General features: G+C 40.5%; 1 protein-coding gene across 1 annotated transcript in view; it reads right to left on the bottom strand.

Moving 5' to 3' along the window:
* Nucleotides 1–223: 223 nt before the first annotated feature.
* Nucleotides 224–25,916, bottom strand: part of LOC110154596 (calcium-activated potassium channel subunit beta-2-like) — a 26,450-nt gene continuing 757 nt past the window's right edge. Inside the window, exons 2-5 of the mRNA XM_020918593.2 lie at nucleotides 7,766–7,870; nucleotides 6,681–6,851; nucleotides 1,424–1,625; nucleotides 224–508 (exon numbers count right to left, since the gene is read on the bottom strand). Coding sequence (XP_020774252.2) covers nucleotides 224–508; nucleotides 1,424–1,625; nucleotides 6,681–6,851; nucleotides 7,766–7,870 — 763 coding nt within the window. The remainder of the gene's footprint in view (nucleotides 509–1,423; nucleotides 1,626–6,680; nucleotides 6,852–7,765; nucleotides 7,871–25,916) is intronic.

Below are 25,916 nucleotides of genomic sequence, written 5' to 3'. Positions count from 1 at the left end.
TACCTTAAGAGTGCATGAGAGGACAATCAGGTACAAGGCCTTTACGAACAAATGTGGAGTGAATTATGCACTCTAAAGCACTTTGGGTGTTTTGAAAGTTGCTAAATAAATCCAATGATTAATTAACTCCACCATTTAGCATGATATGTCCTTTATAGTCAAGCACTGATGCAAATAACACTGAAATAATAATACAAATACATCTTAAACTCGTCTCCGTCGGTCACGTCTTGATCTTGCTGAGCCCCTCACACAGGATGGACAGGTACTGGGTGAGTTTGACCATCGCGATGAGCACGGAGCCCCCGATCAGAGAGCAGGTGGGCCAGAAGAGGGAGTGGAACACCGCCCCCCGGCTGTAGATCTGCGTCAGGATGGCCATGTCCGTCCTCTCTTTGGGGTCGATGAAACACGGCACGGACTGAAGGTTCCTGAGGCGCTCTGAAATGTCCTGCACCAGCTCCCGAGTGGCAGCGTAGTCTTTATGGCACTTTGGGATGTAGAAGCACTGAAGGGACACACACAAGAAAATAATAATATGCAAAGAATACATTTTTTTTTACTTAAAGGTACACGTTTTCTCATGGAGGGTCCGTCAAATGTTTTTCTCCATGGAGATATTATTGCTTTGTCTGGAATGTTTCACAGTATGGAATCTTAATGTCATTCTGTAGAGCAAAATCCCATCCTGCCCTCCCCCAGAAGTAAAGTAAATCCATCTTTTGTGTTCCTAGCAATGATGAGTTTCAATAACAACAGATTTTTTATTTTTTTATTTTTTTTAAGTGCATTTATAAAAGATTTTGGCAACAGCAAATACAGTAATTCCCAACTTCATGCAGGCCTATCTGAGGCGACTTTTAACATTACTGAACATCAGTAGGTCACCAGGACTAAACCAGGTCTAAACCAGGACTAAACCAGGTCTGAACCAGGTCTAAACCAGGACTAATCAAAGTGCAATCGGGCAATGGCTGCACTTAGCCCTGTGGGGTTCGGAGCTCTGTGCCGATCCTTTCACACCTCCAAGCCCGTCCCGACAATCAATCCTGGTTCAGTTCTAGTTTAGTCCTGTTTTAGCCCTGTTTTAGTTCTAGTTCAGTCCTGGTTTAGTCCTGGGAACAGTTCTGGTTTAGTCCGTATGTCTCCAGTGGCTCTTTGGTGCCCCCCAGGCGAGACGGGCCTCACCTATTGAAAACCACTTCTGTAGAACATTCCAGACAAAATAATGACATATCCGTAGAAACAAGCAGGGGACAGACGCCCAACCCAAATGTTACACAGTGGTGTCGGGACGTAACATCAAATTTATAATTTCATGTTAACTTAATTTGAAGGATAAAAAAATTAAATAAAGCACAAAATATATCTTTTTAAAAGAATAGACACAAAAATTAGAAAAAAATTGCGCGTTTGTGTGTACCTCTGGGTTGTCCTCGTGCGTGTCCTCGTTGTGCAGTAGTCGTAGTACTCGCCTGGAGGAGTTGTTGTGCAGACTCACATAGACCTGCAGACAGGGATACCTGGAGGACTTCCAGCACTCGGCTCCACAGCTGTACGAACAGTTCACGTCCCACAGGAGGGTGGAGTTCAGCACGGTGCAGTTGGCCTCCTCTGTCCAGATACTGAGCCCGGAGGAAAGAAGACACTGTTAAGATTCTGAATATATCTGTTAACATTAAACGTGCAGTGTGCATCTTTTTTTGATGGAAGGTTATCCATGGAGATGTTATTGCATTTCTGGGATTTAACAGATCTTTTTCACAATGGCCAGAAGTGCCGCAATGTAGGATAAACTTCACTTCACTTACGTTAATACTTTTCTATGTCAAAATATCTGGGGAAATGTTTCGTGTATTTTCCACCAGCTTCAAAAATCTGCCCCATCACCAAATCTTCAAACAACAATGTCGACAAAGGATAAACATTCTGTCTATGAAGAATTTATCCACAACTATCAAGGTAAGAAAGACGAAAACGTGAAGGCGAACAACGACGAGCATTAGTGAACTACTCCTGAGCAAAACTAACATTATGATCATGAATAAAACACAATTAACTTGTTCACTCAGACTCATTCTACAATTAAACTTAAAAATTGATTTCATGATGTAGATATCAGCATAGACAGAGATTTTTTCAGTTTAAATACATGTAATCTGTGAACATTTGTAGCATTCAAACTGCACAGTTCTCTTTATCTATTGTAATATCTACCTCATTAAATCAATTTTAAATTTTTATTCAAGAATCAGTCTGAGTTCACAAGTTACTTATGTTTTATTCATGACCATAAAGTTTGTTTTGCTCAGGAGTAGTTCACTAATGCTTGTCGTTGTTTGCGTTTAAGTTTTCATCTTTGTTATATTGATAGTTGTGGATAAATTCTTCACAAATAGAATATGTCCTTTGTCGACCTTGTTGGATGAAGATTTGGTGATGGGGCAGATTTATGAAGCTACATCGTGGCACTTCTGGCCGTTGTGAAAAAGATCTACTCATCTATATATCAGGTAGTACCAACAGTTCATGTTAGTGGTCAGATAAATAAAGTCATGAGTACATGTGGAGACTGGAATCAAACTACTAAAATAACTGGTGACCTAAGATTGAACCTCAATAACAATAAAGTCTCAATCCTTATTCTTCTAGTGCCACGTTCAACACTGTCGATCCCAACATTGTTATTGATCGTCTGGAGAAAATGGCTGCCTTCTCCAGTGTCGTTCTAGATTGGCTAATCTCATATATCAGGGACAAAACGTTGTATGTCACTCTTGGGGAACAAGCTTCAGAGAGAAAGAGACGACGCTCTCTGTCACCCTGCTTTTCTCCTTTTCTATGCTTCTGCTCGGTCATGTCATCAGAAAACTTCACGTTTGCTTTCATAGTGCTGCAGACGACACTACGTATTTCACATGAAAAGGAAGCAATTTCATCCATCACAGGCTGCCATTTTGTCATGAATAGAGGGATGGACTCAGACTTTCAGAAATCAAATGAAAATAAAACAGAAACAGCAGTAGGCAGGTCTAAATCAAATAGAGAAAAAGTAACGTTCACATAAGCAGTCACCAATAACCCTTTTTATTAGTGATGGGCAAATGAGACGGAGCTCCGGAGCACGTCTCGTCCTTTCTGAAACAAATTGCTCAGAAGCGCTGCCTCGGAGCTCGTCTCGCAGCAGCCGCTCACGTGACCAAAATGTGGAAGTGTCGGTCCCTCCCCTCACTGCTTCGCTCTGCGTTTCGATCGCTTCACTGTATCGAAGCGTTTCATTGGCTCAGCGAATGTTCCGCTCTGCGATTGGTTCAGAGTGCTTCAGAGTGTTCAGTGCACTTCTGTGGTTTGACAAGCGCTAAACTGCTACAGTATAAAAGATGCTCCAATATTTCTTTAAAATGTTGGATAGTGAGGAGTGTTGTGTGACGTTAGTGGTGATTTTGGAGACTTTTGGCATTTATTTCATTTTCGATGGCATCTACACGTGAAAAAAAGTGATCCATGGTTTGGGATCACTTTGATCTAATTCCACCTAACAGGGTAACACCTATTTTCTTATTTACAGCATGATATTTATGTTGCTCTTTACATATTATTTTAAATCATCATTATTATTATTGTTGTTGTTAGGTACGGTGTCGCTCTGAACACAAGTATTGTCTTACACCAGGGGTGTCAAACTCATTTTGGTCCGGGGGCCGTATCCAACTGACTTTTATCCCAAAGGGGATAAAACAGAAAACTCATGGCATATATACCTCAAAAATAACAATAAGTTCAAATATTTGTGCAGAGAAACACAAATCTATTACAGAAATCTTTTTTAATTGATGAATTATTTCTTTTACAAAATATTATAATATTATGAACAACCTGAAACTTTAAGAAAAATGCAATTGTCAACACAATGTTTTAACATAAACTTCTATGCAAATAGGAATAAGTCTATTTTTCTTTGAAAATCCTGCACTCAGCTCCACTTTTCTCATGTTGGACATTTTTCTGATGAGGGTGTCACGGTCAACAGTCAAAACGATCGTCCTTTAAGAGCGTTTGGAAAGAGACAAGTCTTCATTTGTGCTGCTCTGGTGGGAGGGGCCACGTACAGAGACGCTGGAAATGCTGCTAATGCTAAGCGCCGCAGAAAATTACCAATATTTAAATAAAAAATATAATTAAAATATTTTAGTACAAATAAGCCAAGATCCAGATTAAAGGTCTTGGAGGGCCGGATTCGGCCCCCGGGCCTTATGTTTGACACCTGTGTCTTACACTAACAATACTTCATCGATGCTGAGAAACCTGCGCGCCAATGTTTAAATTTGTCCTTTAGAGGTCAGTGTTTCTCTAAGGTCTCAGACACATCGAACCATTTGAGACAACATTGCGAGTGAGGTGTCAATGCTTTCACGAGACTCCATTCGCCCATCACTACTTTTTATCATTTGAGAAACATTGCATAATTATTAAGTCAAAATGATGCTGAGACATGGATCCACGCTTGTATCACCAGCAGACTAGACTATTGTTTTGAACTCATTTGTACTAAATGTGTTTTCTTGTTCCTTTGTAGCAATCAATTGTACAAACAGAATCGATGTGAAGGAGCTGAGAAGCGTCTATTCACTTTTGAAGGCTCCTGGTGCTGCATGAAAAGTAGTTGCCCGGGATACAGAATAAACACTTCTTCAATAATTTACGAAGATGTGAGTCTGACCACCGGTGAATCACCTAGTTGGAAGATGAGTGACAGGTGGATTAGCCAGGAAAGTATATTACAGGACTGAAAAACTGGATTTCTGCAGAATCGAAGCGAGGCACTAAACTCTGTTCATCTGAGGCCACATTTATATGATGACGGTCTGAACAGAAGAAGTAAAAGTGGCATCATGTCTTCACTTTTTATTCCTCATTTAGAGAAGCATTTTTGGGAAGAAATCTATGTGCATATGGTGATGCAAAAGTGTGTGAAATTCGATTGGGTACGCACGCCATCTGACATGTTTGTTTCTGTGTACTGTATGTATGTGACGTAAACGCGTATGCGACGTAAACGCGTATGCGACGTAAACGCGTATGTGACGTGAGCAGATCTGACCAGAGTTTTGCGTCTTGGGCAGTGTAGACGGAACGTATTCAACTTTTCCACTCTGGAGGATGGTTTCAGATGTTTGCGTTTTTAAGCCCCAAAAACGCCATCACTGTCTAAACAAAAGGCACTTTCATTAAAATATTTAGCGGTTTTGTTCTTGTGTTCTTGTGTAAACAGGCCCTGAGGAGAGAGAAATTTGGTTTTATTTATCAATGATACTACTGAGCTCCTTTATTTCATGAGTCACTGATGGCACGATCATGTTTGACTAAGCTTGAGATGCAGCAGAGGGCGTGGAGGTCAGTCTGATATTGATCTGTATAAAAAAAACAGAGATATCGTTCTGGATTTCCAGGCAAAGAAAGTAGCAACAGTTAAATCTGGTAGTTTTTATTATTATTATTATTATTTTGTAAAATGAATGAATTTGTAAATGGTCCCTGACAAATAAAGAATAAACTATACTTCACATTTTGTCAGGTCATGTCTCATGTCAAAGCTCAGAACCTCACAGAATTCACTCAATGAGCTCAGAGGCTGCACCAGATTTTCAGCAACCAAAACCGCACAAGAGCCAAGTATTTTCTACTTTGTTAATTTGAGTTGAACATGTCTTTTGTAACATGGCTCACACCAGACTGATATATGTGTCACTCTGAATTGACTTCTATACATTATCAGTCTGGGATGGCCTCGCTCTCACCGAAAGCAATCAGACAATGTCACAACAGCAGAACACTCTAAAAAAAATCTAACTTTTGTTACATCCAGTTGAGAGAAAAGTACATCTTCCCTGTCACAAATGCACAAATCTCTTCCCTTCTGAATGTTTTTCACAAACTAAATAATTAGGGGTGTAAAGATATCCAAGTGACAGGATACAATTTTGTCACAGTATGAACCTCACAGTACGATATTTATTGAGATATCGTGGGAAAGCTCGCAATTAGGGATGTAACAATATCCAAATCTCTCAATACGATATTTTCATGATAGACGTCTCATGGTATGATATTTATTGTGATATTTTGTGGAGTCTAACAAAACTGCGAATTACTTTTTCCTCTTAAAATGCTGTGACAAGATTTAGTCCAAAGAACTAAGACTTAAAAATGTTTAGAACTGTTATTTCTTCTTGTAGTCTACACTGAAATGGAGCAAAGGATCATGGTCTATGTAGTTCCCTGTGCTTTTTGTTTGGGTTTTTTTTTTTGTTTTTTTTTTAACTATTGCTGCACCATAACTCTTAATTTAAGCAAAGAGACTTGCAATTCGATATGTTGTGATGGTCCACGATATTATTGACGGTACGATATCACGATATTTTGGTTATTGTTACATTTTCTCGAGGCTGAAGTACATATGTCAGTTGTCGTTGTCATGTTTGTTTTGATTCATGTAAGCACTTTGCCGCTCCGCCCAAACCTCAATGTGAGTTTGATCCCTACAGCGGAAGTATGTCAAGATGGATTCTTGTGAGTTTCTTGTGAGTTGTGCAAGGTTCGTCTGTGTCGGGGCATTCATAGATCATAAACTGTAACATCAAGATTTGGACATCCCCTCCCTTTAGCCCTTTGTTGCTCACCTGTCAGAGTAGGAGCGGAGGATGGTGATGCCCATGACGAAGTAGGTCATGACAGAGAAGAGCATCATACTGAGCCCCAACAGGATGGCCCTGTCCTCCCCCGCCCTCAGAGCTGTCACCGTCTTCTTCTTATCCAGGAGCTCATACTCCTTCAGACGCTGGTACAGGGACCTGACACACACACATCAACAAGCCCTTACAACCATGTCCCTGCTGTGTCAACAAGAGGACTTTATAGAGGTGAGCAATATCAAAAGAAAATCTGTAAAACAAGTATTAGTAGTGTTGATGTGCAAAATGAAGCCTCATGGACCAATGAGGCCTCAGAGCCAGTCACAGCATAAAGCTTCATGAAGCCTCAAAATGCTGCCATCTGCTGTGGAATTTAAAGTATTACAAAGTACCGTATTTTCCGCACTATTAGGCGCTCTGGATTATAAGGCGCACTGTCATTAAATGGTCTATTTTCAAACTTTTTTCACAAATAAACCACACCGGACTTCAAATGAAACACAACAGTTCGATGGGTCAGTGGGACTTTGTTTGGTGCGTTCACGGTGACTCTGGGCTTTGTTCAGTTGTGGCGTGTAGGGAGGGTGCTGTCTGGGACCGCTGGATTGTCGGTGTGTTCGCAGTGACTCAGTTGTTCAGTTGTGTCTAGAAGTGACACATTGCACTTTTTCGGTTCGTTCCTCCGTTCCATTCCTCGTCGGCGTGGAGTGATGAGTGTGGCTGCGGGTATGTTTCGCTGCGCGGTCGCTGTCTGCTCCGTGTGTGTTTGCGTGCGCTGCAGCTTTGTAGTTTACTGAAGTCGTGCTGGGACACCCGAGTGGATTCGTGTATAGGGCGCTTTGGATTGCCGGGCACGCAGTCATTTTTTGATATCGTTAGAAGCCCTTATAGCCCAGAAAATACGGTATATAAAGTTGTTTTTTTGTTTTTTTTCCTCATAATAAAAACAATAAGATATTATAATATAAGCTCACATATACGCGGTATTTTTTTTCATTTATTATTTTTTTTATGGGTTGCGAAGAAAAAGAAAAATTCAATATTGCCCACCCCTTTACAAGAGTTGTACGTACTTGGAGTCACTTGGAGTTTTTCCATCAGATCTTCCTCCAGACCACAGGTACATGTTTTCAGAAGACGCCTTTGGAACTGGAGTATTGCTTGCAGAGTTCACCCACCTGCAGGAAAGAGCAAATAAAGAAGTTTAAAAGAGCAAATTAAGAATTTTGTTTTCAAATCGTAGTCATGTTTCATACCTTTTTATAATCAGCTCAAAGAGAAGATTGTGAAAAAATGAAAAGTCGAATTTCATTAGACTTTCTTTCTCTCTAACCGCAACACATGTTTTTGTCTTACCCAGTGTCAGTGAGTGAGGAGCTGTGAAGGAGGATGTGGACAGACGTAACCCTGTGTTTGCTCAGAGCGATTCTCATGTCCGCACTGACACATGAGCGTTCCTCTGTCTGCTTTACAACTCACACTAACCACTCCCTGTCATCAGCATTCAGCAAGAAATATATGACCAACTGGACACTGTACTGTATGCGGAGTATGACGTGGCTAACAACCTGTGGGTAGCTGGCAGCGATGGGACTTTTGGCTCTTTTATGGGTTCCGAATCTTTTGGATCCATTCATTCAAGACTGGCTATTTTTAAATTCCTTTATATGGCAGAAGTCGATGTGAAAACTTATTTTATCTTTAAACTAATCACAGAGAGGAATGACTAAGGCTTTGATTTGTTTAAAATGGTTCAAACTGAGAGTGAGAGTGCTTTTATACATTGAAATTATACATAACCTAAATAAAACGTTGCACTAAAATAATAATAATCTTTAAAAATGAACTGTTATTTTGATGCCAAATGTGTTTTTGTGCACAAAGCTCTCTCTTGTGACTCCTGCTCTGTTTAATCAGTGAATTCATAAAAATCGGAAAGAAAAAATATTTGGTTAGAAAATGAAATCCAGTTCCAACCATCCACATTAAGAAACCGTTTAAAAGAGCCGACTCGTTCATGAATGTCACGCAGTAGCTGCTTCAAACCTTATGTGCATGCTGACATTGTGTGTGTCCGTTCAACCACATCGTCACAACCTCCCAAACCCAACCAACAACCAATCCTTCAACTAAAGCAGCATGGCAGTTTTGATGAGGGAATAATATTGTAACAGAGGTCAGAAATGGGGTAACATGGGCCGTTTACAGAACCACTGACACTGGGAGTAGGTCTGACTTATGGCTGGCAATGCAAACACATCTCCTGCTTCGGTCATACAGGGACCAGACAGGCGGTTTGGGGATCAGAGGGTCTTATCTCTGCTCTTTGATGATGTTGTCCTGATGGCTTCAACAAACCAGGACCTTCAACATGCCCTTGGTCAGTTTGAGCTGAGTGTGAAGCAGCTTGAATGAAGATCGGCTCCTCCACATCTGAGGCCATGGTTCTAGACTGGAAAAAGGTGGCTTGCCCTCTGCAGGTGCGTGGAGAGTTCCAGCCTCAAGTGGAGAAGTTCAGGTATCTTGGAGTCTTGTTCAAGTGTGAGGGAAAGATGGAGCGAGAGATTGACAAGCGGATAGATGCAGAGTCTGCAGAGATGTAGTGGCTGTATCAGACTGTTGTGGTGAAGAAGGAGCTGAGTGGAAGAAAATGGATGGATAGATTGGTCCTTTAAGTGCAGACGTAAGTGATAAAAGATGTCTGTGCTTCTCTCTCAGCTGGATTAAAGAAAAAATTTGGTTTATCATCTTGTTCTGTTGTTGTGACACTTAAACTAATCAGATTCTATTACTCGTCATGGTGTTCTACCTTTGCCCAGTTATTTTCAGTGAGAGCAGTTCCAGACTGACAGGTAGAACTAAATTTAGAGTGACACACATATCAATCTGACATGAGCCAGGTTAGCAAACACGACTTGGGAATCAAATATGAACCCTTCCCACTGTGAGGTGCTATATAATCTTTCCCGGTGAACACATGTCGTCTAAGATCAATTTGCCTCCACAAATGTGAATCTATAAATATGCATACCATGATTAAAAACATGTCAGCCCTATTGTTTAATGGAGAGTTAATCTTCCAGGCGCCAGTTTGAACAGTGTAAATGAGAGAGGCACACTGGCTCACAGTTTTACACCTCTGCTCTTACTGCAACGCCGCAATTTTGAATTGACTTTATGTCACGTCCGACTGTTTGTGGGAATCCTGTGACCTACAGGACTGTGGGAGTGAGAAGGGGAGGAGGGGGCGGTGGTGTTGGTGCAAGGGGGTTCAGTGGTACCACCTGTCCTTTTTTTTTTTTTTTTTTCATTTGTATCAAATTAAAGAAAATAAGAAAATGTAAAACTGGACAAAGTAAGTTCAGAGTAGGGGGTATATTAGCCAGGCTGGCGTCACCTACTGCCTCCACTCAATTTCATTTCTCTCCAGCGACTAGGTCAACAATCAAAATTCAATAGACAGTTTGCAAGAACCCTGGAAGTGCGAGTTCAGGCACCAGCCAATCAGCGAAGAGCCATATATTCAGTGTTGTCAATGACTCCTGAGATCAAGGATTTAAAGCAGAAATAAAGAGAATGTTTGTTGAATTTCATCAGTAGGAAAGACGTTATTGCCCTTCTTCCTACAGGATTTAGGAAAAGCTTAATATACCATTACATACGTCATGACCAAATAGCAGTGATTGGTTAAATGATAAAGAGTACCTGCCTACCGTTGAGCGAACGAATTCTAACACTGCGAGGTCAGACGGTTTCTACGAAGTCAAACAAAGTGAAACCGGCTGATGAATCAGGTTAGGGCTATATGCCATTGACAGTAAAAACAGGCATTGATCGGCAATATGACATCTTAGAGACTAAAGATTACTCAAACATGCACAAATCACTCCAAATAAAACTTTGAGAGGGTAAATGAGAATGAGAAACCTCTGAAAAAGACTATTGTGCAAAATGGATCCGCTTTAAAAGAGAATTAAAGCCAAAAGAATGCATAATTTGTGTTCTTCAAAGTATATATTACAGAGTCTGTCCCTTTATGTCTCATCACATTGTTCATCGTATTCAATGTGCAGTTGTGTGAGGTGTGAGGTGGTCACATTAGTGGGGGGGGGTGCATTGTCCCAGAGCATGCCTTCCTTCACGGTCCTGCACGTGTGTCTGCTGTGATCAAATGGAAAGACTTTAGCACCAGCGCATGAAGACGGGCGTTGACACCAGTGTGGACATAACTGCCATTCCCGTCCCTTTAAGACACAAACACAAATAGAAAACACGAGCCCGTAAAAAAACACCCGCGCTGAAGGACACTGCACTTTCTCCTTGGGCAAGAATCCATTTTGGAGATTTTACAGTTTACGACGGGAGCCAAGCCAACATAAACTCCTGCCTATACTTAAAATGAAACAGTGCTCTTGAGTAGTGTTGTCAAAAATCTGTATCAAAAATCAGATACTAAGTTGTACTAAAACTAATATCGAAATTGGATATTCATTTGAGCAAATATCAGTACTAAAAAACACAAACTGGATAAAATTTGACCTCAAAAGTGCATTATGTAACGGTTGCTATGTTGCAGGTCCATCACCTGCTTGAATGTTCCACAGTGTGACATTAAACAACTCTACCTTACATTTATTCTATTACAGATGGTTTTATGGCTCAAAAATACCTAGAAAAAGAGGTATTCTGACTGCCGCTCCACAGACCTGACCTGTAACTTGGTCTGGTTTGGTCTCAATGAAAATAGGAAGGTTTAATGCCATACTGTGAAACAAAGCAACATGGAGAAAATAAGTTGAAAAGTTACCTTTAAACCTTTAGTTTTATCAGAACTAGTACAAGACCACATGGTATAATAAACAAATTATTTAATATAAATAAAAAAAACAATACAATAACAATAAAAACACAATATTGTTTAAAAAAGAGCTTTTAAAATGATCATTTGGGTGTCAAAATCAGTTTCTATTATCTGCAAGTGACAAAAAATGTATTTGTTTGTAGTAATGTCCACCAAATTCCATTTTACTCTTACATAATTGCTTGGGCCACTACTTTGTACATACTGTAATATTGTTTTAAAGTCATTATATTTGAGTATTTTTTATTTTTTTTTATTTTTTTCTCGATTTACCAGACTGTAAATCGAGATAAGGGAGTGTACCAACTTTCTCACATCCAGGCAATAGTTCTAAAGAATTCAGACTGCAGATGGAGCTGTCGTCCTCTTGCACCATGTAGGAAGACGGCACCAAAATCTTTTTAAATCATCTGAGCAGCACATCACATGACACTTGTGAGGAAGACGGAAGAGTCCAGTCAAAGCTGTCAAGGTATGAACATTCGAATTTGGAACTAAAGTAGGGTTGTTCCAATACAATTTTTTTGGCATCCGATACCAATACTTGGGATCTGATGTGATTCTTGCTGATACCTATACCAGTCTGATACCACATAATGTGAAGAAGTAGACGAAGGCTACTCAATTTTGTTACAGTTCAAGAACAATAAATGCATCTACTAAAAGGCTATTTCTAAAGAAAATCTAAAAGAATAAATTAGATTTTGAGAATTAAGTGTGAGTCAAATATATAATGATTTTGACCATAGGTAGTGCTGATTTAAGCACTTTTCTAATTTGTTACTTTCTATCGTAGTGCATGGATAAAACCAACAGTGAGGCCTGTAGAAAGGTGCTCATCCTCAGAACACATGGCTAATTCTGCAAAATAAACAAAGCCTGAGTTTGTGCTGTTGCTGTGGTTGTCGCTGCACTCTCAGTAGCGTCTACACTAAAGGCTAAAAGAAGGTATGAAAGAGGAAACACAAATGTCATTTCTGTAATTATCAACATGTTTAAGTGTCTGCAGAACCTCTATAGACTACATTTAACCTGCTGAAAAATGTGCGGTATCTGCATTTTTGCCAATACCTGTATCCGTATCAAAACAAACCTAACAAAAAGTAATTTAAAAGTCTAAAACTCCAAAATGTCTTGTCAACATTAACACTTCACAGACATCGTATTTCCTTGCTCAAGCCGGTTATCCAGTCAGAACACAAAATGACCTTCTGGCTTTGGGTTGCCAGATCTAACAGATAAAACCAGTTTAAATGACTCTCAGTGATAGGCTATTGCTCTTTTGTAGCTGATGTCGTCAACGTTCTCTGGGAGTGTGATGCTAACTGAAGGCACTATTCAATCTGAAATTGTGACTCAAATTAGACTTCACTCTGAGCTTTGTTTTACCACAAGCTGATTTAGTTAGAGCTACAACAGGGGAGCTGATTTCTGTTTTTCAATTAGTCATGCTCACCTTTTTGTTGAAAATCAAACTCCTAAACAAGACCATAAACATTCATACTGATCACATGCTCCTGAAAGTGTGCTGTTTAAATCCATTTTGCATTCTTTGACTTTTCAGGCCCCGTCCACATTAGTACGTACTCGAGTTGTTTTCATTGTGGATACAGTGTTCGTCCACACTAATCCAATTGAAAACAGCTCCAGAGACGGAACGATCTGGTGCCGCCAGCTCCCACAAATTCATCTGAGTACTGACATGATGTAGGTCTATGTACTGCAAAGTAATTCACCGCCAAAACGTTAAAGGTTGTATGGAGGATTTTTTTTGTTTCAAATTGTCAATGATAGCATTATAGAGGTGCAGTAGCCTTGTAATTATGATGACCAAAAAAAAGAGAATAAAAATTCATCAACTCTGGACGTGGTGGGGCTAAACATTTGCCAATAGATAACGACACTGCCTCGTTATCTGTTAGCTGACAGGCTGTCAATCAATCTCCCTACGTTTCTAGCGTAACTGACTTGCCTGCGCGCCGCCGGTACGTGGTTTACGTACGCCTGTCACGCAGTCCACAGACGCAAGACGCACAGACGCTGTTTACTCCACCAACGCAACAGTTCTTAGCGGCTTTTTTTGACCTATATCTTCCTCGCAGTTCGCACAAAGTTTGTTGCAATGGCGACAAGAATCCAGGAGCAGTTAGCCGCAAAAGAAAGTCCGTTTTTGAGGTCGCTGAAAGAAGAAGACAAGGGGAAAAGCAGCGAAGCCAAACTAAGGTGATTCTTATAGATTCATTCCAGCGATGGCGCGACTGAAGCAGACGCAGGGTCTAAAGACTGACGCATTGGTCGCCAAATTACTCCTGGACAGGTCACTTCTGCTTATTATGAAAACGTACTTTATTTCCAAGAGCTAGTCAAACGTTTTTCAGGACACGAAAGCGATATCCTATGTCTGAAAACGTAATTTTCAAGGCAAAGAAAGAGTCCGCTTGCTGCTGCGTGTTGTAGCTAGTTCATTCGCACGGAATCTCCGCGCAACTCTTCTCTGCACCCCTTTCCTGCTCCTCTCCCCGCTGCCCGTTCCACTCTTCCCCCTGCTCCTCACTTCTCCGGGCACAGAATCTCCGCTCTCCCTCTCCCCTCCGCTCTTCTCCCCTCCTCACTCGTCCGCGAAACACACCCTTGCCTAACCAACACTGTAGTTAGTTGTTTACAAGTCATGTGCAGCGCACCGGCTGTAAACAAACCTGTTTCTGGCGTAAAGAGGAGGCGGGAGGAGGCGTTTCTACGTAGGGAGCTGTAGGGGAGGGGGGGTGGTTTCACGCATGCGCAACATTTGAAAAAGGACAGTCGCTGGATTTCTCGTTCCTTGGAAAATCCTCTATACAACCTTTAAGAGGCGAGGATATATGTCCATTCATATATACGATCTATGTGTACGACCTGCAGACGTATAATCTCTGAAAAGTTTAACATGAACCATCTTCAACGCGATAGAAGCACAGAACAGACTCACCATCAGCAGAACACCCCTCTGTCACAGAAAGAACACTCATATTCCACTGAGTTGTGTCCTTTAGTTTGAGAGAAGCTGAACCACATCAGCACACAATAGCGAGCTGTTTTTTGAGCGCTTAGTTTATGCAAATTAGCCATGCAGTTTTAAGTTTAATTTCTGTAAAACGTAAACAAATGTGCTCAAAGCTGTGTGGATAGGGAAGGCTTTGATTGCGGACACAGAAACGACGCGTCTGGACGCAGATCGTTTCCGATAAGGTGATACGGTGATTCATTTCAGTGTAAACGTAGCCTCAGACTATCTCAAAACTTTGTGCGTTTACTAATGAGTGCAGTGTGTCACCATGGTAACTGCTGAACGTTTCACCACGAAGATACATGTAGAACTTCCCTGGAGTGCAAAGTATCAATATGAGAGCTAACGACATCCGAGGTTTAGTTGAAATTGTAATTATTGTACGAGTGGGGACCGATATTACAGCTATGAACTTAAGAAAACATCGAATTAAACAAATACGTAGATGTGAGAGGTTTACAGATGGTCTCCTCACCTGGAGTCTGAGGCCGGAGTGGAGCAGAAGTCCCCGGTCAGACAGTCTGAGCTGCTTTCTCCCAACATGATCACCACCCACGGTTTTCTTCTGCTGTTAGTCCAGATCTAACCTACCAGCCTTTCATACCTGAACTAAAGCTTCATCCATGCATCCCCCACATCCAAAAATGCACCGGTCTAAATGAAATAAAGTTCAGCTGAGAGTCAGTGCTTCCTGATCGTGTCACACCTCTTAAAGTGCTCATAGTATGTCAGCTTTTTCACCACCTGTCACTCACACACGGGAGGGGCAAGGGGCCAGTCATGAGAGGAAGTTTTCTATTTAGTATGTTGGAATTGCCTGGAAAAAAGGTTGGATTTTGAATGATGAAGGGAAAATTACATAGCATATACTTGGGAAAAAATCTCCAAAACGTAAAGGTTAGTTAGAGTTAGTCACACTTTAATGTTTCCTTAAGGAAGCACGAGCCGTCAGCATTGTAATGTTGGTTTGGTCAGGTGTGTACACGGGTGAATCATGGGTGACACTTGTGTCTTAACATGCCGGCGTGCCCATACACTGTCCGTTGTCTCATTTATCATCCATTGTAACACGTTGGAGCTCACAGACCCACACTCTGCTGTTGCTGGGTTACAGATGACCTTACAACATTCTATACGTCAATATTAATTAATACAGATGAGGTCAGCTAAAATCATTATTGCTAAAATGCAGATTTGTTTTGTAATACAGTGAGATTTTGGTCTAGTCGGTCATAGAATTTATCAGGTAAACAAAAGTCTGAGTTAAAGCTCTTGCCGCTGTTGTCGCTGCATTCTCAATAGAGTCTACACCAAAAGCTACATGAAGGTATCAAAGAGGAAACACAAATGTCATTCCTGTAATTATCAGCATGTTTTAAGTGTCTGCAGAGCCTCTATGGTCTACATTTAACCTGCTGAAAAAGGTGCGGTATCTGCACTTTTGCCGATACCAGTCTCTGTATCAGAACAACCCTAACTAAAAGTAATTTAAAAGTCTGAAACTCCAAAATGTCTTGTCAACATTAACACCTCAAAGACATCTTACTCCCTTGTTCAAGCCGGTCACCCAATCAGAACCAAAATGATCTTCTGGCTTTGGGTTGCCAGATCTTGCAGCTAAAACCAAGTTAAATACCTCTCAGTGATATATTATTGCTCCAGTTGTGCATTTTGTTTTTAGATATTTGATGGCAAAGTACAATGTAATCTAAAGAAAAAACTGGCCCTTGCCCCTCATCTGAGAGTATGACATCATTACCGTCTAGAACAGGGATCTCCAACCTGTAGCTCTGGAGCTACCAGTAGCTCTCCACTCCCTTCCAAGTAGCTCGCCAAGGGATTTCTGAATTATACAAATTGTGCTCAGTGAGTCAAATTTAATGAAACACCATAGATAAAGGTTTATGTTTTAGAAGTATCTAACCTTACCCCATCCAAGGCTTTCCTATGCTAAGTTTCTTGTGACCACTAAAATGAATAGTTTCTATGGACTACGGACTCCCAACTAAAAGGTTACACAGTGCACCTGGCATTTTCTTTTGGTAAAGGTAGCTCATCAGAAGAAAAAGGTTCTAGAATCTGAAAACTACCAATTGAGCATTGAGTCAATCTGTCAGGAGACCACAGAGCAGCATGGGCCATGGGTCGGGGGTTTCTCCTCGAATAAATGTCAAGTATTCCTCATTACATATTGAATACAATTTCTTATGACATACTGCAAAATACTAAATAATAGCCAGAGTGTTTATTTGGTTCAATCATGTAACAGACCAGGCATTTATTTGAGACCAGATGGCAATTTGGGACCGGTGATTAATTCCTTCCTCACAAAAATCTTGCTCAGCTACACTGGGAAAATATGGTACTCAAATTCTTTTAACCAGTATGACTACAGGTTTTTTAATTTACATTTTTTTACAGTTGCCGTTATACGATGGCCTGGCGACTACTTTGCCAGCCTTGTCAGCACGATTCCTGCCTTTCCTTGTCTTTTTGCCACAACTTCCCTTTCACTCCACAGCAGCTACGATGACTCATAGCTGCTTTTCCCACATTTTCCTCTGCATATTTTATCACAGAAAGTTAAAATTTTAAGTCATATTTTTATATTTTTGTTGCACCGGAGCCATGGTGATCAACAATCTGGTCAAACACTGACTGAAAGAAAGCACAATAGGCAAAGTAAAAACAAAGCAAAGCAAAACAGGTGTAGAAGAAAAACGTGCAGCGTCAGTGGTCATGACTTCTTCCTTGGTTTTTAATTTTTTTTATACATTAGACTCTTTGTTTATTTGGAACCGGCGGTTATTTATCAAAATATACACCTGCACCCAGCGGTTAATTGAAACCAGGCTATAATTTGGTATTTTACAGTATAGTCAAACAAAAATAAAAAATGGAAACTACTAGATAAATTAATCTAGACTTAAAATTTGTTTTATACATGGTTTGAACTTGGCAGAGGGTGATTGGGATATTTTCTGCCTCCAAAACTTTGACAATCCCTGGATTAGAGTAAATATATGAAATTCTCTTGTTATAGAGAAATGTGCCCAGAGGAAACCCATCCAGACAGGTCAGATCTGCGGAGAGCGAACCCCACTCGCGGTTACAGTGTGTGCTTTTCAACACCTCAAATTGAATAATGCAAGATGGACACGTTTAATGCCATCTCCATGGAGACGAGCAGGTGGCGGAGCGTCAACACCTTCAGCTCACTTATGTCCGCGCACACAGCAGCGGCCGCCCCCACGCTGGTGCAAACATGCCCTCTTTGTCGGGGGTATTAAAAGGTTGAAAAAGGATCTCGTCGTTCACAAACACATGTATATAACAGCGTTTATATGCCGCGGCCGTATTACACATGGACGAGCTATTTACTCACCTTCCTTACAAGGTTCAGGGGTCAAAGCCGCTCCCCATGCGTTGCTCAGAGGCACAGAGGAATGCTTTATGTGTGAGTGGAGACATTTGTGCTGCTTGGACATAAACAGCCCTCCGCAGGACTCTCACACCTCAGGACTGAGCTCTGTATAACGTATACCATTATATCTATAGCCGGCAGAACACAAGAGGGGCTTTCCTGGAAGTGACAGGTGCCAAGTTCTACAGGAGCTGCCCGGAACCACACAGGACAATAGAAAACACTTTTGAGGTCCTATGTTACGCAAAATGTGTTTCTTGTGAGGTTTAAACCACGTTATAATTTTGTTTAGTGTGCTTCCACTGGTACAAATGGTATAAATGGGAAAAAAAAAAAAAAAACACGACTCTTAACTACTAAACACATGCTTTTCTTAAAAATTTTCTTTAACATTAACTTTTATTTTGTACGATCATAAATGATTAACCTTTGTGCCTTCGTTAACATTATCATCAGTTTGTACGACTATAAACTAGGGATGTAGCGATCACATCTTTACATTTCGCAGTCTGGTCTTGGAATGTGTACTTAGTTTACTTACTGAACTGGACAAAACAGGAACCAGACCAGAATCAGATCAGACCTGAGACCAGACTCTGCACAATCTAGAGTTTGTATATTATATGTTTGCATGTGCATTACATTTGAAACATTTAGACTCGTCTATGAAATCCAAATACTACAAGATCTTACCAAATAAAAACGAGATGACAGAAGCCCCACAGCCGCTCTCCCCCGGCCGCCCCCACTCCCTGCACTGCCACCACATCCACAAACCCACCGCGGCGCGTGCACCGCAACATCGGTCCCACCGCCAAAAGCACAGCGCTGTTTGTTTTGTTTGCAACAAAGCGCCGTCCAATGATGCCATCGACCCCAGGCAACAGAGCCCGAGTACGGCACGGCCCAATAGTCCCAGCATAAGTGCGGCACTAGTACAGCAGGCGCTGGGACAGATAGTCACGCTAACTGGACGTCCCTGAGCAAATCACGCACCTCAGAAAAAACTGTTGTGTGCTGTGTGTTATGTATACGTATATTATTTATCCGACACCTGATCGGCACATAACGTCCGGATCGAGTCTGCAGTCACGTGAACACCACCGATTTCCGATCACGTGATCGGATCTGGACAACCCTACTATAAACAAAAAAACAAACAAACAAAAAATCCTTACATTCTTTCATTCTCATTGTGGTTTATTTCACACAATCATAAACGATAAACTTTTGTGCCTTTGTTAACATTATTATTAGTTAGTACGACCATAAAAGAAAAAAAAGCAAATCTAAACTGGTATCTTTAAAAAAAATATTAAAAATGAAGGTAAGAACTAGGAAAAAAGTAATGGTGTTTCTGGTTTCTGGCTTTGGTTTGTGGAACAATGGGAGTGATGATTTTAAACAGTCCAACACTGTAGAAGCCTTTTCAAAAGAGTACAGGGTGTAGTGTTTTGGAAAATACGGAGCTCTGGAGTTGATAAATTGTGCATTGGGTTTTGTTTGTTTTAATTTATATTTTGTCTCTTATATGTACAGTGAGTAGAGTTATGAACGCAAACTTGTTCATGCGTTTGGTACCTTTGTTTCAGCTCTGACCCTTCCTGTCATGATCCATGTAGTTGTGGTTTATGTTTTTGTTTTTTTTTTGTAATGCTGCAAATGATCCAGTAAAAATAAAAAATAATAATGTTGTTACCTCCTCAAAAACATACCTGGAGTTATATTTTGTTCCATTCATTCTTTTGTGTGTAATCCTCCCAAAGCTCAAAATGCTCTGTCCACCTTATGATGTCATGAAGTGGTTTGAAAAGTTTGCTCCAAAGCTAAGATACTAGAAAGCATGTTTAAAAGCCAATAACAATACGAATAATGCGTCATATTTGTCCTTTAACTACAAACAACTTCCTCAGATAGTGCTGTATTATCAAGAGCAAACAGTGTCTTGCCCAACAGCCTAAAAACAGTGTGTTTAGAATTGACAAGAAACTGAAACTGAGCTGGCAACCCACTGACCTTCTGCTGTTCCCAAATATTACCATCAGACTTGACAGAAATCACAGTTTCAAAGCTCTTTACTTCATTTATTATTCATCACTCCCCAAAATATCTCTACTACACAGAACTACGCAACTCATGGCACTTTAAGGTAATGTGATGCTACGAGTAAGATCCAAATCTAAATCCACTTTATTTCTGTAGCATTTTACAACCAACGCAGTTTCCAAAGTGCTGCACAGAGATCATAAAATGAAAACAACAAAAAGGTAAATTGATAAAATGTGGTCATACCAGTCGTAAAACAATCAAACCAGTCAAATCAAATAAAAGCAAAACCATAAAATACATTCAATGGCAGTAAATAAGTAAAATAAATAAAGTAAATAAAAAGCCAAAGAATAAAAGTGGGTTGTAAGACAAGATTTAAAACACTCCACTGTGGGGGCTGTTTGGACGTAGAGTGTCAAAAGTATCGAAAATCAGATACTAATCGATACTGAAACTAGATACTCATTTGAAAAAGTATGGATACTAAAAAAGTCCCTTAAAGACAGAAATTATCCTTTCCTGAATGCATGCATCACGAATTTCGGACTTCCGGTCATCGTGCAATGCATACTGGGAAGGATCCTCTGAAAAAATGAACATCAAACCTCCATGTTTGTTTTCCCAGTGGGATGCGTCTATTGTCAAAGCCGATCTTTTCAAGTCTTCTGAACCATATCGCTTTTGTTTCTGGTTCTGATATTGTCATATTCTAGTTTTGGGATTCAGACATTGTAATTGTGTGGTTGTTGGATCCTAACAGTGGAAAATAGCTCAAGAAATGGGCTTCGGAAGTTTGCGAACTCCATAACTGCAAAAGGGAATCAGGTGTGTGTGACTGCAAACCTCCATTCAAACTGTTTCCCTTCCCAACGGAATTGAAAAATAGTGAAAAGTGAAGAGTGAAGGTGACGGGCAGTATTGATACACAGGAAGGACGCTAAAGGAAACATTTGTCTGCTTAAGAAATCATCTCGAGTTTGCAGCGGATATTTTGTATCATCATTTTTCAATTCCGTTGGGAAGGGAAACAGTTTGAACAGAGGTTTGCAGTTACACACATCTGATTCCCTTTTGCAGTTACGGAAAACTTCCGAAGCCTGTTTTCCGCTGTTAGGGCATCCAACAACCACACAATTACACCCAATCCCATAACTAAAATATGACAATATCAGAACCAGAAACAAAAACGATACGGTTCAAAAGACTTGAAAAGACTGGGAAATCAAACATGACGGTTTGATGCTCATTTTTTCGTAAAATCCTTCCCAGTATGCATTGCGCGATGACCGGAAGTCCAAAATTCGTGATGCATGTGTAGCTTCAGAATGACCTCGAGCTGTATCAGAACAAGAATAATGGTGCACTCCCTCTAGGACAGGGGTGTCAAACTCATTTTGGTCCGGGGGCCGTATCCAACCGACTTTGATCCCAAAGGGGCCGGATCAGAAAACTCCTGGCATATAAACCCCAAAAATAACAATAAGTTCAAATATTTGTGCAGAGAAACACAAATCTATTACAGAAATCTTTTTTAATTGATGAACTCTTTCTTTTACAAAATATTATAATATTATGAACAACCTGAAACTTTAAGAAAAATACAATTTCAACACAATGTTTTAACATGAACTTGTTTAACATTAACATGTATAAATAGGAATAACAAAGTTTTTCTTGGAAAATCCTGCACTCGGCTCCACTTTTCTCATGTTGGACATTTTTCTGATGAGGGTGTCACGGTCAACAGTCAAAACGATCGTCCTTTAAGAGTGTTTGGAAAGAGACAAGTCTTCATTTGTGTTGCTCTGGTGGGAGGGGCCACGCACAAAGATGCTGGAGATGCTGCTATGCTCAGCACCGCAGAAAATTAACAATATTTTAATTAAAAAATAGAATTAAAATATTTTAGTAGAAAATCAGCCGAGGGCCAGATTAAAGGTCTTGGAGGGCCGGATCTGGCCCCCGGGCCGCATGTTTGACACCTGTGCTCTAGGATTTAAGAACCGTACTGTGCTCACATCTCACACCTGCACAACCGAACCGAGCCACAGCCCGATGGTGTCATCATATGCCGCTGTTTGGTGACATGTGTTAATGCTTTTAGCGCAGAAAAGTGAGACAGATGTGCGTGCATTTATGGATATAAAAACAGTACGGAGCAGTAATAATAGCCGGATTTCTGTCACGACCTCTATCACAGTCCTTATTGAAGGTCAGCGCGGATTCACTGTGTGTTTTGGAGCTGGAGTTTATTCACTGTTTTCCTCGTATGAGATGTGTACATGAGCGACCGTGCTGTGCTTTGGCCCACCTTCTCCAACCGGGCCGGAGTCCAAACCAAACCGTGCTGGGCCTGGGAGTGGTTCAGCTGCGCTCACACTAGACAAACGTACCGCACTTTAGGACCACTATGGAACCTACCTGGACCACTGAGGGATTACACAGACAAGACCGCACGATAAAATAAAAGAAAATACTACAATTTAATACTGAAAATCACATTCTATTATCTGAATAAAGAGCGTTCTGAAGTCTTTTCCTTAGTATCGAAATCGAGTTTGAAATAGTAGTATCGTAACAACACTATGACAGTCAGTTTGCACACTATTCTCTGTACACGATGTTCTGTAGGTGAAATACTAATAGGTTCCATGGTGTATGGGGTTAACACACACAGGTCAAAGGTCACGCTCTGTTTGAATGGCATGTGTCAGTGTGTTTTTGGTCACGTGACAGACGGCGCAGAGGTGAACGAGGCAGCTGCTCCCCCCGTAAGTTTAGAAGCGCTCAGGAAACGTTAGAACCTGGTGTCGTAAGATGGGTAAGGTTTAGCTAAGGTTTGTGGAAGAGATATCCGAACTGAAACTATAGAACGTGATCATTTTTGTTAATGTTTTCTATGTTTTTCAAAGATAGGCATTTAAAAGAGAGGTTATTTGGAGCTTTGCGGCATATTATAACACTGTTATCTCCTCAAAAAACATGCCTGAAGAGCTTTTAGACGTCATCCATGCGTGTTTGTGTAATCTTGTGATCTCTTCCTGTCACTATTCAAACCCTTCTTACACTTAGCAGTAAACTTGGTCCAATGCTCAGCCCACAACACATTATCTGTTTCCACACAGTATTATTTTAATTTAAATTTTGTATAAATATGTAAAAACAGCATATAACACAGTACACTATAACTTGCAATGTTATATATGCGATACTATTACTATGCAATACTATTACTATGCGATGTGCAGTAGTTTCATTAGCAGGATGCACGCTGATTGTGGTGTGATACTGCTCTGAAAGGGGAGTGTTTTTTTTGCATGGGGAGCAAAGGCAGGTGTAATAACAAAAATTAAACTTATTATGAATTTTAAAATGTTGTTTTTTGAGTATAAGTGTAATACCTCCTCTTTAATATCTGAAACATGAAGCATAGATTTCGAGAGGATGTTTAAAAGCCAATAAAGTCCAGAATATAATTTGTCCACTTTAAGGTAAATTCCACTTTTTTTTTTTTTTTTTTTACATAGAATAGAACACAACCTATGCTCTTGCTTTTCAAAAAATCTTTTCTTCCAACCCCTGCAGATGCAATCAGCAGTGCAGCATGTGAAATAACTCACACTCACAACATCAGAGCCTCTCGTTTCTCTGTGATATCTGTACAGATATGTTGTATAAGCAGCTCGTCAGATTAAAATAAGTCTGCTGCACGGTGTCTGCAACTACTTATAAAGTGTTTTATTGTCCAATGTGTGTTAGTATGTGTTAGTTTCACCATGACAACACAACTCCGCACTGGTCTCTGAGAGTTGTGAAGAGCTTATAAACTCATCATGATGAATAATTACAATCAGAATGCATAAGGTAAGTGAGGAATAACTTTGGAGCACTGCAAACTGTCCTGTTCTCTTTTCTGTTTTGTTTCATTCACACATGTTTAACACACAATCCTGTGTTCTGGCTGAGTTCTTCTCTCCGACTAAGTCCCGTCCACACTAGTACGTATTCAAGACGTTTTCGTTGCAGATGCAGTGTTCGTCCGCACTAATCTGACTGAAAACTCAGCTCCCACGAATTCATCTGAGTACGGATCTGATCCGGCACTGTGTGGCCACCTGAAACCGTTGATACGCTGATGTGGGTCTATGTACCGTGAAGTAATTCACCGCCAAAACGCTAAGAGGCTGAAATATATATCCATTCATATATACAGTCTACGTGTACGACCTGCAGATGTATAATCTCTGAAAAGTTTAACATGAACCATCTCCAATGTGATAGAAGCACAGAACAGACTCACCATCAGCAGAACACCCCTCTGTCACAGAAAGGACACTCATATTCCAGTCGTGTCCTTTAGTACGACAGAAGCTGAACCGCATCAGTGCACAATAACGAGATGTTTTTTGAGCGCTCAGTTAATACAAATTAGCCAAGCAGTTTAAAGTTTTGTTTCTGTAAAACGTAAACAAATGTGCTCAAAGCTGTGTGGATAGGGAAGGCTTGCGGACACAGAAACGACGTGTCTGGACACAAATCATTTCCGATACGGTGATACAGTAATACAGTGATTAGTTTCAGTGCAAACGTAGCCTAAAAGCACTCTGTTTCACCTTGTAATGTCACGTATGAAGTGCTCTACTGTGTTTTTAAACTCCATACACCTTCACTAGAATCATTTGGACAATTTCAGCCCTGGAATTGCCCATTTTTACATAATAAAAAGTAAAAGGCAGCTATCGCTTCATGGAAAAACAGAAGATGTAAACAGACATAATAAAGGATTACTCAAATATACAGTATGTGATTGAAACAAAACACAACTCCAGGTCTGTTTTTGAGGAGGTAACAACATTATAACATGACTTAAAGCTCACAAGACTCAATTTTGTGTAACCTTTAACACAGTAAACATCAGCGAATAAAAACAATTTGCTTCTTAACTTCTTCTTTGTCCACTCCAATCACCTCCAAACCTGACCGACCTTCAGAACATCTCCCAGTTATCCTTCATATTTTCCCCTGTATTACCTATAGTAACACACACCGCACACTGTATTGTTTTGTGTGTGTATGTGTGTGTCGTGTTTGTGTGTGTGTGGTGTGTGTGTGGGACCGTAGCAGCACAGGTCAGACTGTCTCATCTTCACGTCGGGAGGGGATTAGCTGTGAGATGAATTGTTCCAAAGCTGACAATCAATCTCTTGTGTCCTTGGGCAAGACACTTTTCACATTTCACAGCGGAGCGGCTCATTCTGCCTGGAGAAGTGGCGCGAGAACTCGTTTTTTCACATGAATAAATCTTCCGTACATAGAAATGGTTCATAAAATATTTGAAGGTTGTATATTTTCCAAACGCTTTTGTGAGCTTTAAACCGTGTTAAAATGTTGTTACCTCATCAAAAACAGACCTGGAGTTGTGTTTTGTTTCATTCACACACGTTTCAATAAGTCTTAGTCTTAGTCTGTCTACATCTCCAAAACTCAAAATGCTCTGTTCCACCTTGTGATGTCATGAAGTGGTGATTTTCACAGCTACTTCTTACGTTTTGTTCCATAGAGATTGGCAATTCCAGGGCTGAAGTTATCCAAATGATTCTAGTGAAGGTGTATGGAGTTTAAAAACACAGTGGAGCACTTCCTGTATTGCCACGTGACATCACAAGGTGGAACAGTGTTTGAGAGAAGAATTCTAAATATGCAGAGTTTGTGTTTTAAACATGTGTGAATGAAACAAAACCCAACTCCAGGTCTGTTTGTGATGAAGAAACATTATATCAGAAAACAGTGTCATACGAGCCCTTTAAAGGCACAGTGTGTAACTTTTCTGGTGGGGTGTCTCTGTAG

This window comes from Boleophthalmus pectinirostris, unplaced genomic scaffold, assembly GCF_026225935.1.
Source record: "Boleophthalmus pectinirostris isolate CB_2022bp ecotype Guang Dong unplaced genomic scaffold, ASM2622593v1 HiC_scaffold_7, whole genome shotgun sequence".
NCBI classification, from domain to species: domain Eukaryota; kingdom Metazoa; phylum Chordata; class Actinopteri; order Gobiiformes; family Gobiidae; genus Boleophthalmus; species Boleophthalmus pectinirostris.
This window is presented reverse-complemented; position numbering and strand designations above follow the sequence as displayed.